This window comes from Schistocerca cancellata, chromosome 1 (assembly GCF_023864275.1).
Source record: "Schistocerca cancellata isolate TAMUIC-IGC-003103 chromosome 1, iqSchCanc2.1, whole genome shotgun sequence".
NCBI lineage: Eukaryota > Metazoa > Arthropoda > Insecta > Orthoptera > Acrididae > Schistocerca > Schistocerca cancellata.
Genome location: NC_064626.1, coordinates 957,881,693 through 957,895,690, shown reverse-complemented (window position 1 = coordinate 957,895,690; position 13,998 = coordinate 957,881,693). Strand labels below are relative to the sequence as shown.

Genomic DNA, 13,998 nt, shown 5'->3' with positions numbered 1-13,998 from the left:
GCATTCTCGACAAATATGTCAGTGTAGCTAAAAAGAAAGTCCTGTCACTATTTGTGGCTGATTGATAATAGGAATGGTGTTTTAGTATCTTCCTCAGCAACGTTACTGTTTGCAAGTGTATGTATTTATTTGCCCGAAAGACGATTTCGAGATACGAGTATCAGTCGTAAGAATTTCATCAAATTATTCATCGTTCGTTCGAAAGCAGTTCAAGTTAGTCGGAAATGAAATAGTCTTCCGTACCCATAAACGATTGCAGACCTCATTTAATATCCAGTTCGGTGAAAGATCATACACTTAATTATATTTCAGGGCGGATCTCGCTGCGAGCTCTGAAGCATGTTTGGGAGAAGTGCGTACCGCGTCACTCTGATTTTCACTTCGCTAGGCCTGTAAGTGTACTGTCATATCCCTGGATTGGTTGCGGAGTATCTTTGCGGGCACCCGCGTCTGTCGAGTCGCGCATGGGACACGGTACTGTTATGTTGTGGTGTGGGTAGCTCTGCTTGTGAGAGGCATTGTTAGTGTGGAAGTTGAAGTGTTGCTACAAGTTCTATTACAGTAAAGTGATGAAATAAGGAAATGGTTCAGGGGAAAGTGCGTCAAGAACTAATTAAAAATGAGCAGTGCCGCCGATAACGTATTTGTGTATCCTCTTGTTGCGTGTCGTACCGTACAGTATCAATCATCCGCGCCGTGTTCGGTCTCCCAGAATGAACTGAAGTGAATGAGTAATAATTAGTTACCATAAAAGAGTGCAGTCAAGTGCCAGTGTGTTGTAGCGAGCGTGAGAACGTCCGTTCGAGCATCGCGTTTCCGCATTATCAACAATCAGTCGCGCTGCGGCGGTTACGCGCACGCTCGTACAAGTGAGAACTGAGAACTGAAAAATTAACTTTACGAACAGTGTTATATCATTACAAGTGTCAAGGAGGACTGGTAGCAAAAGAAATCTGTGTATGCGTGGCGAGCGCAAGAACTTTCACTCGAATATTCGGCTTTCGCATCATCAACAATCATCCGTGTCGCGCTCGGTTACGCGTACGCTCGTCCAAGTGATTTTGTGGACAGATAATCATCTAGAAGTTGGCATCAAAACTTATGACTTAGAATATAAGCAGTGAAACCTGTGATTTCATATCGTCTCAGAATGTAGATGTTCATACCCCGTGTAGGACAGTGTTGTGCTTGTCGTTGAGTGGCTCCCATAAAACCGCGTGCATATTTAGATAGATAATTTCAGGCAATCCAGCAGCAGTGTAGAGCAGAACGATACGACCGCCGCGGGTAATCAGGTACGTGGTGAGGACAGGGCGCCCGGTCGAAACGACAACCAGATGAAAGGTACCCCACCCATTCGTACCCCCGGGCGTGTTACAGGCGCAGTTACTTGTTCATCGCTTCGTTGCACAATAATTTAATACTATTCGTCTTTAGATGGGAAATTATACAGGGTGAGTCACCTAACGTTACCGCTGGATATATTTCGTAAACCACATCAAATACTGACGAACCGATTCCACAGACCGAACGTGAGGAGAGGGGCTAGTGTAATTGTTATATACAAACCATACAAAAATGCACAGAAGTATGTTTTTTAACACAAACCTACGTTTCTCTAAATGGAGCCACGTTACTTTTCTTAGCACAGCTGAACATATAAACAAATACGTAATCAGTGACGTTTGTTGCATTGTAAAATGTTAATTACATACGGGGATATTGTAACCTTAAGTTGACGCTTGAGTACTACTCCCACGCTGTTCGATCGTGTGTATCGGAGAGCACCGAATTACGTAGGGATCCAAAGGTCACCGCTTTCACCCGTTTCATGTGTCGCTACATCAGCAATTACATGGTGATGACTTTAATCATCGAATGCAACTCTGTCAATGGGCATTAACAGAGAATGCGTTGCAGTTCTACCTGTTTACCGATGAAGCGGGTTTCACAAACCACGGGGCAGTGAATCCACGGAACGTGCATTACTGGTCCGTGGACAATCCTCGCTGGCTCAGACAGGCAGACCGTGGACTGTAAATGTATGGTGCGGAATCATTGGCGACCACCTCATTGGTCCTCACTTCATTGCAGGAGCCCAAACAGCTGCAACATAGATCGCGTTTCTACAGAATGATCTGCCAACGTTGCTCGAAAATGTCCCACTGGAAACGCGTCTACGTATGTGGTATCAACATGATGGTGCACCTGCACATTCCGCAATTAACACTAGGCTGACCCTTGACAGAATGTTCGACGGGCGTTTCATAGGACGTGGAGGACGCATAAATTGGCCAGCCCGTTCTCCTGATCTTACACATCTGGACTTCTTTCTGTGGGGTACGTTAAAGGAGAATGTGATGTGCCTACAACCCAAGAGGATATGAAACAACGTATTGTGGCAGCCTGCGGCGACATTACACCAGATGTACTGCGGCATGTACGACATTCATTACGCCAGAGATTGCAATTGTGTGCAGCAAATGATGGCCACCACATTGAACGTCTATTGGCCTGACATGTCGGGACACACTCTATTCCACTCCGTAATTGAAAACGGAAACCACGTGTGTACGTGTACCTCACCCCTCATGGTAATGTACATGTGCGTCAGTGAAGAAGACCAATAAAAAGGTGTTAGCATGTGGACGTAGTGTGCTGTTCCAGTCTCTTCTGTACCTAAGGTCCATCACCGTTCCCTTTGGATCCCTACGTAATTCGGTGCTCTCCGATACACACGATCGAACAGCGGCGGAGTGGTACTCAAGCGTCAACTTAAGGTTACAATATCTCCGGATGTAATTAACATTTTACAATGCAACAAACGGCACTGATTACGTATTTGTTTATATGTTCAGATGTGCTAACAAAACTAACGGGGTTTCCATTAAAAAAACGTAGGTTTGTGTTAAAAAGCATACTTCCGTGGTTTTTTTATGGTTTGTATTAACCAATTACACTAGCCCCTCTCCTCACGTTCGGTCTGTGGAATCGATTTGTCAGTATTTGATGTGGTTTACGAAATATATCCAGCAGTAATGTTAGGTGACTCACCCTGTATACGTCGTGTTCCGTAATTATTCGTTCAAACAAATACAAGAGGCCAAAACATCAAAACAAATATATTTAATTACTGTAGTATGGTCCTTACAGAAATTTACGATGATAGGCAAGATTTACACGAAAGGTAGCTTAGAACGCTAAGTGCAGCAGTGACATAGACAGGAACCGCTCGAATGCACGACCACTGGCCTTCAGGCACGCAGTACATCGTCGGAATATTGTCCGAAGATTCCTGGCATGTCCGCAGTGGTACAAGCAGTGACGGCAATTCTGGAGACGAGTTCTTCTTCTGTTCCCACCATGGTTTCACGCACCAGCTGCTTCATATACCCCCTGAACAAGAAATCCGGACACGTAAGGTCAGGTGAGATGGCTTGGCAGGCCAAAGGGCCACCTCGTCCGATCCATCGATTCTCGAAGGTGCTCTTAGATGATTCTTCAATGCAACGCTGAAATGGACTGTCGCCCCATCGTGCTGCAAATACATCCTCTGTCTAATATCATAGGTACACTCTGGAGCAATTCTGGTGACACTTGTTTCATGCGTGTTCTCCGTCTGTTGCAGCGGAATGGAAGAATGTATGGTCCAATCAACCTATCTCCGAGAATGCCAGCCCACACGTTACCACCGAATCGCTGTTGATGAGCACGAGATCGAGTACGTCGTAGATTCACATTCCCCAAACACGCGAATTGTGTACACAGAGTAGTTTTGAATGTTAGTACAAATCCTCGGTCGACGACAACGGCAGAGCAGCTTACGTTAGCACTGCTATGTTCCCCAGAGGCACCTGCTGCAACACGTAAGACGGCTACAACGAACTAATCACGGAAAGCAACGCTCATGTCGTCCGTAGGATCCACCCGGGATTTTGAAGTACACCCTCAGCAGACCCTCAGCAGTCGCACCGAGAGCTACGGACAACCAGTCCAGACAACAGCAAGAGGTCATCGTCAGACCACGCCTATATCAGGTCACGAGTTCCCATGGGACAGCACGTCTCTTCCTGGAGAATAGCTATTTAAGAAACCCAGGGATCACTCAGGACAGGTCCTGTCGACGACAGCTCTCCGATTCGTGCGATGACTGCTTGCAGTGCCTCAATTAAGCTCTTGTCGATGTGGCATTGGTGTCGACAGTATGACATCGAGAAATAGCCTTCGTATTAGAAAACAGCACTCTGCGAGAGTTGTTTAGTTCGGGCTTTAGGGAGTTGTTTAGAGTCAGATCCGCAGATTTTTTTTTTTTTAGGTTTCGGAAAGACAATAAAGAAGTTATTGTACTCCTACTGGGACTCTCTTCCAATTAGGAAAAGTAGATTTCGCAAGCACCACACAAAATGTTCCCTAACTTTACTAGGTGACGTCACACAACATATGTTTCTTATCGAAATATGTTTGTTTTGGTGTTCTGTACCTCCCGTGTTAATTTGGGTGAATAGTTGAGGAATACCCTGCATAATATTACGGTGACGTATGGTGTAACATAGGAGAATATTCAGAACTTCTGTGGCTTCAAACTGTCTCTGAACGAAACCCTCCTCACGCTGCGGGTTAAACCTCTTGTTAGGAGTCAGTGTACTGATACCTTCCGTCATCTGAAAGAAACACACTACATGCATCTAGTCAACTACCGCCAAATATCTACGTAATTTTGCTCACTGGATACGTGACGCCTTGTGAGCCACAGTGAACAACCATCTTTTGCGATGCACCCTACTGGAAGTCTCCATTACATACAGTCCCTCCCGCAAATTGCTTAATGTGGACCTCAAAAGTTCGAACACGGTCCCTCTTTTCTGCCACTCGTCACTTGTCACACACACACACACACACACACACACACACACACCACGTAAAGCCATGACGTACGTTAGCGGTAGACAGTCACGTCAAAACCTGTTACCAGCTTCTCGCACAGCGCAAGCACTATGTTTTCGGGCCCGATTCGCTGACAGTGGCAGTTGGCGTATAGGCTTTGCCGAATTCTGATAGTCTACAGTGACCTTGGAAAAAGGTCCGAGAAAGCGGTAACGTGAAACAGCATTTCAGTCTGGAGCGTTAGTAGCATCTGCTCACAGTGCTATGCACAAAATTCCGTAACAAGCTGAAGAGTTTGAAGATCCCAAGTTAAAGAAGTCTGACGCATTTAGTTCTATTTCTTTCAGAGAAAAACTTGCATATGGCTTCACTTTTGTACTATTTGTATAATTATTCAGTCATAAGACATGATTCCTAGACTTTCAATAATATTCGAAAGATAGTTAATACGAAGAAAAATTTAAATATTATTAAGTTGATCACCTTGCCCTCATTCACCTGTAATGGACGTTTCTAGGAATTGAACTTTTGTCTTAAATATATTATTGTGCCCAGTATTGCCCTTTCATGCGGGAGACATCGTCGCCGGCCGGAGTGGCCGAGCGGTTCTCGAAGCTACAGTCTGGAACAGCGCGACCACTACGGTCTCAGGTTCGAATCCTGCCTCCCTCGGGCATGGATGTGTGTGATGTCCTTAGGTTAGTTAGGTTTAAGTACTTCTAAGTTCTAGGGGACTGATGACCTCAGAAGTTAAGTCCCATAGTGCTCAGAGCCATTTGCACCTTTTTTATTTTTTTTTTTTTTTTGAGACATCGTTGTGTCTTGCGAAAAATTAAGTTCACAGACCTTTTTGCTTCAAAAGCAGGATCAATTAACACTAGCTCTATAATCACCATCATCTGCCAGTAGCTACTGCATAAACAGACAGAAACCTTCACCAATGCCTTTAGTGTTCCTGGAAAGTATTGTTACGATTCCTCTTGTGGAGATATATTAATTAGAGCTTGAAAATAAGTCGTTTTTAATCAGAAACATTTTCCAAATATCCGCTTATGTGTTGTTATCTACTAACATAATCGGATGCAATGTCACTATCTCAAGCGAAGAATTTTATTTAGATTGTGTGAGTTGTAGAAAAAGCGTGGAATGCCTGCGCTGGTGTGTGTGTATTTTTATGTGTGCTTGTATATGTGTGTGTGAGGGGGGGGGGGGGGGAGAGGGATCCGACCTGCGACACATCTTGTTCTACAGTGCTGAGGGGACAGACGATTGCTATCTTAATAAGAAAGAGACAAGTACTAGCAAAACTTAAGCTGTGAATCTCGATCATTACTTTTACCTCTTTACCTCAGCTGAAGAGAGCATTTCCTACGACACGTTAAAGTTATGGTACTGTTCCCGGTGATGGACAATTCTTATCGCTCAGGAAGCCACACAACTGCGTATACTCCGCTATAAACAGAAATATCTAAGACTAGAATCAGCTTTCACAAGGTCATAGACCTATCCACAGATATAAATCTGGGGGAAAAGACAACCGATCAACCATATCCGTCACCCAGTGACTGTCACCTATACACACATGTTGCATTCGTCATGGTTTTTGCAGAGAATTACTGAAATCAGTCGGAGAAGAAATTAAACGCTTTTACTTAAAATGTTAGCGGTATCTACATAAAAGGAGAAGTGCAGCACCAGTCAGCAAGTGACACCTAATCTGTCGACAATAGAGTACTGTAACAGTATACATAGTCTGCAGCCGACCGCTGAGGTTTCATTTCCCGTGTGGTACTGTTGACATAGGGGTTTGCAAGTATTGCTGTGATCCTTTTTAGATGTATATATACAAGTCTCACCTGAAAATGGGGCTGCTAGACCCGAAATGGATATGGCAGTAATGAAAATGAAAATCTTTCTAGCAGCCAGAGGCTAACTGGAAAATTTGTGGAAAGATATTAAGGGACCAAACTGCTGAGTTCATCGGTCCCTAAGCTTACACACTACTTAATGTAACTTAAAAACTTACGCTAAGGACGACACACACACCCATGCCCGAGGGAGGATTCGAACCTCCGACGGGGAGCCGTAGAGGCTAATTTAGACGTTTATACGTAAGTTGCACTATAAAGTGTTGTATTTTTCTTATTCTCATTAGCTTAAGTTCAACAACTAAGCATGTTTTTGTTTATGCTACCAACCGCTTGGTATCAAGACTCCTGTGTGCGTCTTAAATACAGCCCTTCGAAGTAAACTGAAAACATTGAGGATGGTTCCCATCTGTTTCGTTCCGTTACAATGTACCTTAGTGATATGTGCAGAAGCAACTAACGACCCTTCACTAATATTTATTTCCGTGTGTTACAGACCGGCAAATGTAGTTAGGGGTGTTTCATTTATCTGTTTGTTTGTGACATGTTCCAGTAACGCGAGGGGATATTTTGGTTCTTACACAGATGTTGTATGTGACTAATCTCCCTAAATTAGCCAGCTATCCTCAGGGAAGAAGGAAACTATTGTTTGACGTGGCATCCGAAACACTAGTTTCTGGCGAATATCCACATCGTCGACAGGTGAATGTTTAGTTAAAAAACTCAGTGAAAATACCGCGACCCAACCAAGATTTAATCCTGCGACCATTCAGTTTTGAGGCACGAATCTTACCACTGAAATTCCCTTTGCTTATGTATTTCTTCGTCGTTTTTCTTCAGCAGCTACGTGGGAATGTCATAAGATATCTCTCAAATTTCATTGGTGAAAATTTCACACAGTTTTTGCTTCATCATAGAGGATGGCCAATCCCATCACCGATCACGCCTAGCTACCGTGCGGGCTACCAGTAAACAACCAGGCCCGACAGAGTTCTGCTCAAGCTTCCGCCCCCTTTGCCATTAGGCGTCTGTTACATGACTGCATTTCCCACCAGATACCGTCTCCCTTCAAGGTGACCAGCACGAAGCACTTATCAGTGCCACGGATACCTCGTAAAACGCCGATTAAATATGGACCAGACACAAATATATATATTACACACTCATTAATACTATGAATAATAAATTATATACGCAAATCTTTATCGCGAATCAATCTAACCTTTAGTGGAAGCCGAATCAAAATCCCTACAGTAGTTAAAGAGATTGGCGATAAAAGTACAGTACAGTACAGAAGGTAAATGAAAGAAATATGCCACCTGCACTTTCCCTACCACTACAGGCCCCATTCGCTTCGTCTATCTTCATTTCCTTGGGAGTTTCAACGTTTTCCGCGAGTTAAAAACGTTATATTCACAATGTCGCAGTTTGGGTGCTAGTAAGTCTACCTGATGTATTGCCAGTCTGGAGGTGGGTGAACTGACTGCATTAACAGTGGTCCTATGAGGAATACCCTCCTCATGTATTTTAGCATTAATTTCTTCACCAATTCTTCTGGTACAGCATATCTTTTAGTAATGTCATTGTCTTTCTGACTATGGCCTGTATTAGATCACGACTAGACTTCCATATGTATGAACCACTAATAAATGTAGCATATTCAGGGTGTGGCCCTCAGTGATCAGAACGACTGTGGTATGAAGCCGGCCATTCAGTGTACAGGAAACAATAATGACACTTCTATTGAAAGCCTACATCTACACTGAAGTCGTAGCGATTCATGATGTTCCCTAGATATTACAAAAGGCGGGACATGGTTCTTAACGGGCTGTGCGATAACTACGGTCAACAATATTTGGTGTGAAACGTGTGCCCATTATGGCCACAAGGTTGGTAAGGAGTTCTTGTGTCACTTCCTCCGCGCAGTTGACAACTGTTGGATGGGTGCTGATGCACGTAAAGTGGTTCAATACGTCTGCCCAATGGCTCCCAGACGTTCTCATTGGGTTTTAAGCTGAAGGAACTGGCAGACCAGTACATTTGCCGACTGTCCTCTTGTTTCGAGAATCTTCCACCAATCATGTTCTGTACAAAATTCGCACATTGGGAAGAAGTACAGCAAGGTTGACAGGTGAGTAGAGTTACGGCCTTGCAATATAATGCCATCTCACACCATACCACCTAGACGACAATAAAGATCATTTTCAGCAATAATCCTGGCTGAATTTTTGGTCCTACCTATCGATATTTGAGGATCGATATCTCCAGCGTTGTCCAATATGATCTTTTTCGTGGTCCAGGTGTATGATGTGGGGAGGCATAATGCTGCATGGGCATACTGACCTCCAACACGGTCCTCTCACTGGTCGACGTTATTGAGGCACACTAACCATACACTGTGTCTGTCTTTCCAGGGGTGCGTTTGGCCCTGACCCCATTTTTATGGATGACAATGCGTGGCAGTTTCAAACAGCTCAGGTGAAGGAGCTTTTGGAACGAGAGGAATTTTGGGGAATGGACTGGCCTGCAGTTCCTTCGAGTTCCCTCCAAACACTTGTTTGATGCTTTGGGGAGACGTACTGAAGCACTTGCACATGCACCAACGACCATCCAGCAACTGTCAATCGCGCTAGTGGAGGAATGGTACACCGTACCACAAAAATTCATTATAAAACTTGTGACCACCATGACAGCACGTTGCCGTGTTGGTGATCACATACTCTATGAAGAACCATGTCTCACCTTTTTTAATGTCCAGGGGACCATCATAAATCGAGGTGACTTCAGTGTAATTATTGTCTATGAATTGAAAGTGTTACTCCCGTTTGTGTCAGTGCAGATTTATTTCAGCTACCTTCTGTATTATTCCGTTACAATTCTTCGTGCGTGTGGTCCAAGTTCCATGGAGCTATGTTACTTGGCAGTGACACATCATTCGCAAGTTACTTTCGTCCTTAAGTTTTGGATACCAGCGTATTATGCACATAGACAGTAAAATTCGGAGATCGCGGTAAGGTGGTTAGCGTTGCTTTCTCTAGGCCAAGGGGCTCTCGGGTTCGATTCCCGGCCGGATCAGAGATTTTATTCTCTTGTGAACTAGGCGTTGTCCTCATCATCTCTTCGTCATAATCAACGACGCGGGTTTTCCGTGATTTCCCTAAATTACTCCAGATAAATGCAGGGATGGTTCGTTTGAAAGGGCACGGCCGATTTCCTCCCCCGTCCTTGCCTAATCCGATGAGACCAATGACCTCACTGTTTGGTCTCTTCCCCCGAAACAGTCCAAATCAACGACGTGAAAGTCGCCGAATTCGCTTAAAATTCAAAGTCTTGCATTTAGGTGCCCGGAAAACTCCAGTTGGAGTCTCCCAGCCAAAAGTACTATCCCATCATTTAATTTCATAGACAGTATAGTCGACGGCGAAAAAGATGTCGTTCAGAGTGTATGCTACAGATGAAAGTAGATAGGTGAGTATGAGGACAGACTAACATCAGAAAGTGAGAAAGGTTGAGGCAGCCTACCAACCTTCGCGCTGAGGCGGTAAAGAAGAGGAAGAGAACCAGAGATGGATATTTTGGTAATACTACGGGAGAGACGTTAGACAATCTGCACTGACCTAAAAAGGGATATATATGTATTTTCGAACAACGATCAGAGGTGTCTGCTTCCAGTCGGTGGACTTATTTCCTCACGTTGGTATCGTATAGTGAATTAACCTTCTGTCGAGTCATGGCCTACAAGAAACGCAGGTCGTAGAACGAACTTGTGATGTCAGACTAGTTGCCTTGCCCGACATACATCGAGAACGCTCAGTTGCGTCCTGGACGAATTGGGAATCACTGTGTGAAGAAACATGTACCTACTAAGTCCAATCGACAGCTAAGTAGTATTAAACTCTCTTGAAACAGTAACTCTCTCCCCGCCGTAGACGGTCGCTGGTGCTCGTGAGGCCGGTAGTGTCACGTGCTGCGACGCACGCCACAGGGCCACGTGAGCCCCGGATGCAGAGGCGTGTCCCCACAAGTTACTGCAGTGAGAGAAGTGGCTGTGCGAGGCGGGTGCCTACTCACACTTGACGTCCAGAGCGAGCGGGCTGCTGTCCGCGCGGCCCTCGTCGTTGGCGACGCGGCACGAGTAGCGGCCGGCGCTGTGCCGGCGCACCGCCTGCAGCACCAGCGTCAGGTTGCTCAGCAGCGTGCCCGCGCTGGCGTTCGTCTGCACCTGCCTGCCCTGCAACCACAACCACACACACTGTCCTGCTCAGCGCGCCTTCACGAAACGTGAAATGTCTGTGCTGCTAAACCACATTGGGTGTCAGAAATGTGCTGCAACACTTTCTTTTTTCAGAAAACAGGTTGTTTCTACTCAGGATTCCAATGAACCACATTATTCCCCACACTTTTGACTACAAACCGTATTCTTCAGCAGCCTCCGTCCAAGGCGACGACCTACCGCCATTTTATTGCGAGATTGCGAGCGCTTGTGTGCCTGAATGGTACGAATCGACTGCTCGACATCGCGGCCAACGTCTTGCTGCATCAATAACCTCCCCATCACCCACTTACTGCAGTTTATGGTCTTCTGTTACGTGGCCAGAAACTCATCCGTCCCCAAATGGTTGACGAGTGTGTCATGAACCTCCATCATATGCCTACTCAAAATTATTTCGTACCTACAGACTCTTGTTTTTTCTAAATGGTTAATAAGACTTTATGAATACCTCTTGAAGTTACTTATGCCAGGGTAAGTCCCCAATTGTCACAGAGCTGATTTAAAACTTCGAATGCATCACACATACCCACAGAAGTCGAGTCATCATGCCAGCAGATAGTTAGCCACTTATCAAGTGCTTATCTTGCATGCTTTTCCAGTGAACAAAAGCACGATAAGTCATTGGGCGATGAGTCTGTCATCATCGCCGCGAGGTCGCACAAACCTGTCCGATCTCCCTCTCGGTGGCTGGCTGACCACGGCTGTGACTCTTGCAATGTAGTAACGTGCAGAAACTCTCATTCGAGGTGAGTGACGGATCAGAATCAGATACCTCGTCACTCAACCGGATGTCTCTATTGGCGGTGTCGACACACTGCGCAAGAACCTATGAATATCTGCGGTGCTCTGGTTTTCCGCCGAAAGAAACTCAGTGACGCAGTTCCGGTGTACAAGGCTACGCTTAGAGCCGCTACCTATCGGAGCTTCGTGAAACTATAGGTGTTGAAGCGGGAATATTCGCCAAGGTCCCACGACAAATTCCGCATTTTTTGAACCGAAATTCACCACGAAAAGAGTGTGTTGTTTTAATTATTGAAACTTGACGGGAATTTCAACGCACTCATCGAAACTTGAGAAAGTTTGTCTTGGCGCCAGTAGTAATTTGCCGGTCCATGTGGTTGTCTTGAGTAATTCAAGGTTGCAGCTAGTTCGCTGATTCATTACCAGTTGTGTGTCGAAACGGATGGCGATAACTCAGCAACAAAAGGCGTTATCCGTTCGTCGTTTTAGCAGTTGCAATTCTGCTACAACTGTCCAACGAGAGTTTCATTGACAGTAGAGGCACTGCACCTCCTACACGTCAGACAAATCCACAGTGGCACTAGCAGTTTCGTGATACGGTCAGCTGTAGTGACAAAGTTTTAAATAGATTTGCGTAATTACTTTTCAAATAATATTCCGAAATTTTTTTTTGTCTGTTTTCAGCTAAATGTCAGCAGTTTTGGTACACACCTAATGGCCGCACAACTCTAAAGTACCACTCCAAAAGAGGAACCAAAATGAAACGACATTAACCATTGATAAAGTGCAGAATGGTACAATAATTCATTTTCTTTATTTATAAGGACAAAACACTGCATCGAACCATGCCGAGCTTATGCGTTCATACGGCAACAACGCAATTTCGTTTGATAAAGTGGCTCGGTGGTGTGCTCTAGACCGGTATATCGGGATCAAAGAGATACTGAAAATCAGTCATGGATATCAGGTTCCGCGATTGACCATATCCTAGTTCATGCTGCACGTGGTACAGTCTATATGCAGGTTCCTGGGCTATCAAAGTTTGGCTCATAATACCGGGTATTGTCTTCATACAGAACTCAGTGGTTTCTCATTCTTTCCTCGGATGAGAAAATAGTTATGTGAAAGCCATTTCCAAACTGGATACAAGGTGATTTTTTACGAGAGATCTATAATGAGCAGCCAAAATGCAGATCTCTGTAAACAATGTACCTACCAAGTCATTCACAGTCGTGAATAATGTCTCGCATTCAAAGGTAAGTAAGTAGATTATTAATACCATGGAGCCACGTGCTATTCCTAATCAAAATTTTTTCGTGGACGTAGACAGATTTTTTTCGGTATGATAGTTAGGACTTTATGAACACCACTTGAGGTTACTCAAGGAAGGGGAAATCCTCAATTGTCTCTGCGAGCTCGGTTAAGACTTCGAATTCATTACACCTAGCCCAAAGAAGTCGAGTCGTTATTCCAGCGGACAGTTAGCCTCTTATCAAGTGTTTATCTTGCATGTTTTGTAGCAACATTTACATTTCACATCATACAGTATTTAGGTGCTGCAAACCCTTCATGTCGTGATAAACAACAACATGTAGTGTTTTGTAAATTAGTTCTGACAGTAAAAATGGAAAGGAATTTATTTTCTCATGAATCGTCCAGTTAAGGACGTAAGAAAACTTAAAACATATAGACACGTGTTACAAACTAGCAAAAGTTGGACTCCCCACAGCTTAATGTGTTTTGCGTCGTTTCGGAAGAAGAAAGTTAGCGCCCATTCCTCTCTGAAAATACAGTTACAGGAAACACATTCCTGGATCTGTTGAAGACATGGCTTCAACACTTGCAGGATTGTGGAGAAAATTTCGTATTTCAATTTGGCGGAGCACCACTACACTATCATCTACAAGTAATACCTTTCTTTTGAACTGCCGTGACGATGACTCGGTCGTGAGGTGTGTACAGAACCCACACTGCGTAACTGGACATACAGCACATTTGATCTTTTTGTAAAAGAGAGAGTAAAAATTCGATTCAACAGGTAACTATGAAAAAGTATCTAGTATTGTACGTGCATGCATGTAAAAGATGTACCCGTTGGGTAATCGGATGGTTCTGTCCTTGGAGTCTTTTCTGGTGGCATCTCGGTTTACAAGCCACGTAATTTCACATAAAATGCTGAGCTGACGCGGCTGTCTTTTTCATCATTATCAGGAGTAAAAAAAAACCAGACTA

At 44.4% G+C, this 13,998-nt stretch overlaps 1 protein-coding gene across 1 annotated transcript in view; it reads right to left on the bottom strand.

Moving 5' to 3' along the window:
- LOC126118681 (nephrin-like) overlaps positions 1-13,998 on the bottom strand; it is a 199,806-nt gene that overhangs the window by 176,009 nt on the left and 9,799 nt on the right. The window contains exon 4 of the mRNA XM_049915052.1: positions 10,824-10,983. Coding sequence (XP_049771009.1) covers positions 10,824-10,983 — 160 coding nt within the window. The remainder of the gene's footprint in view (positions 1-10,823; positions 10,984-13,998) is intronic.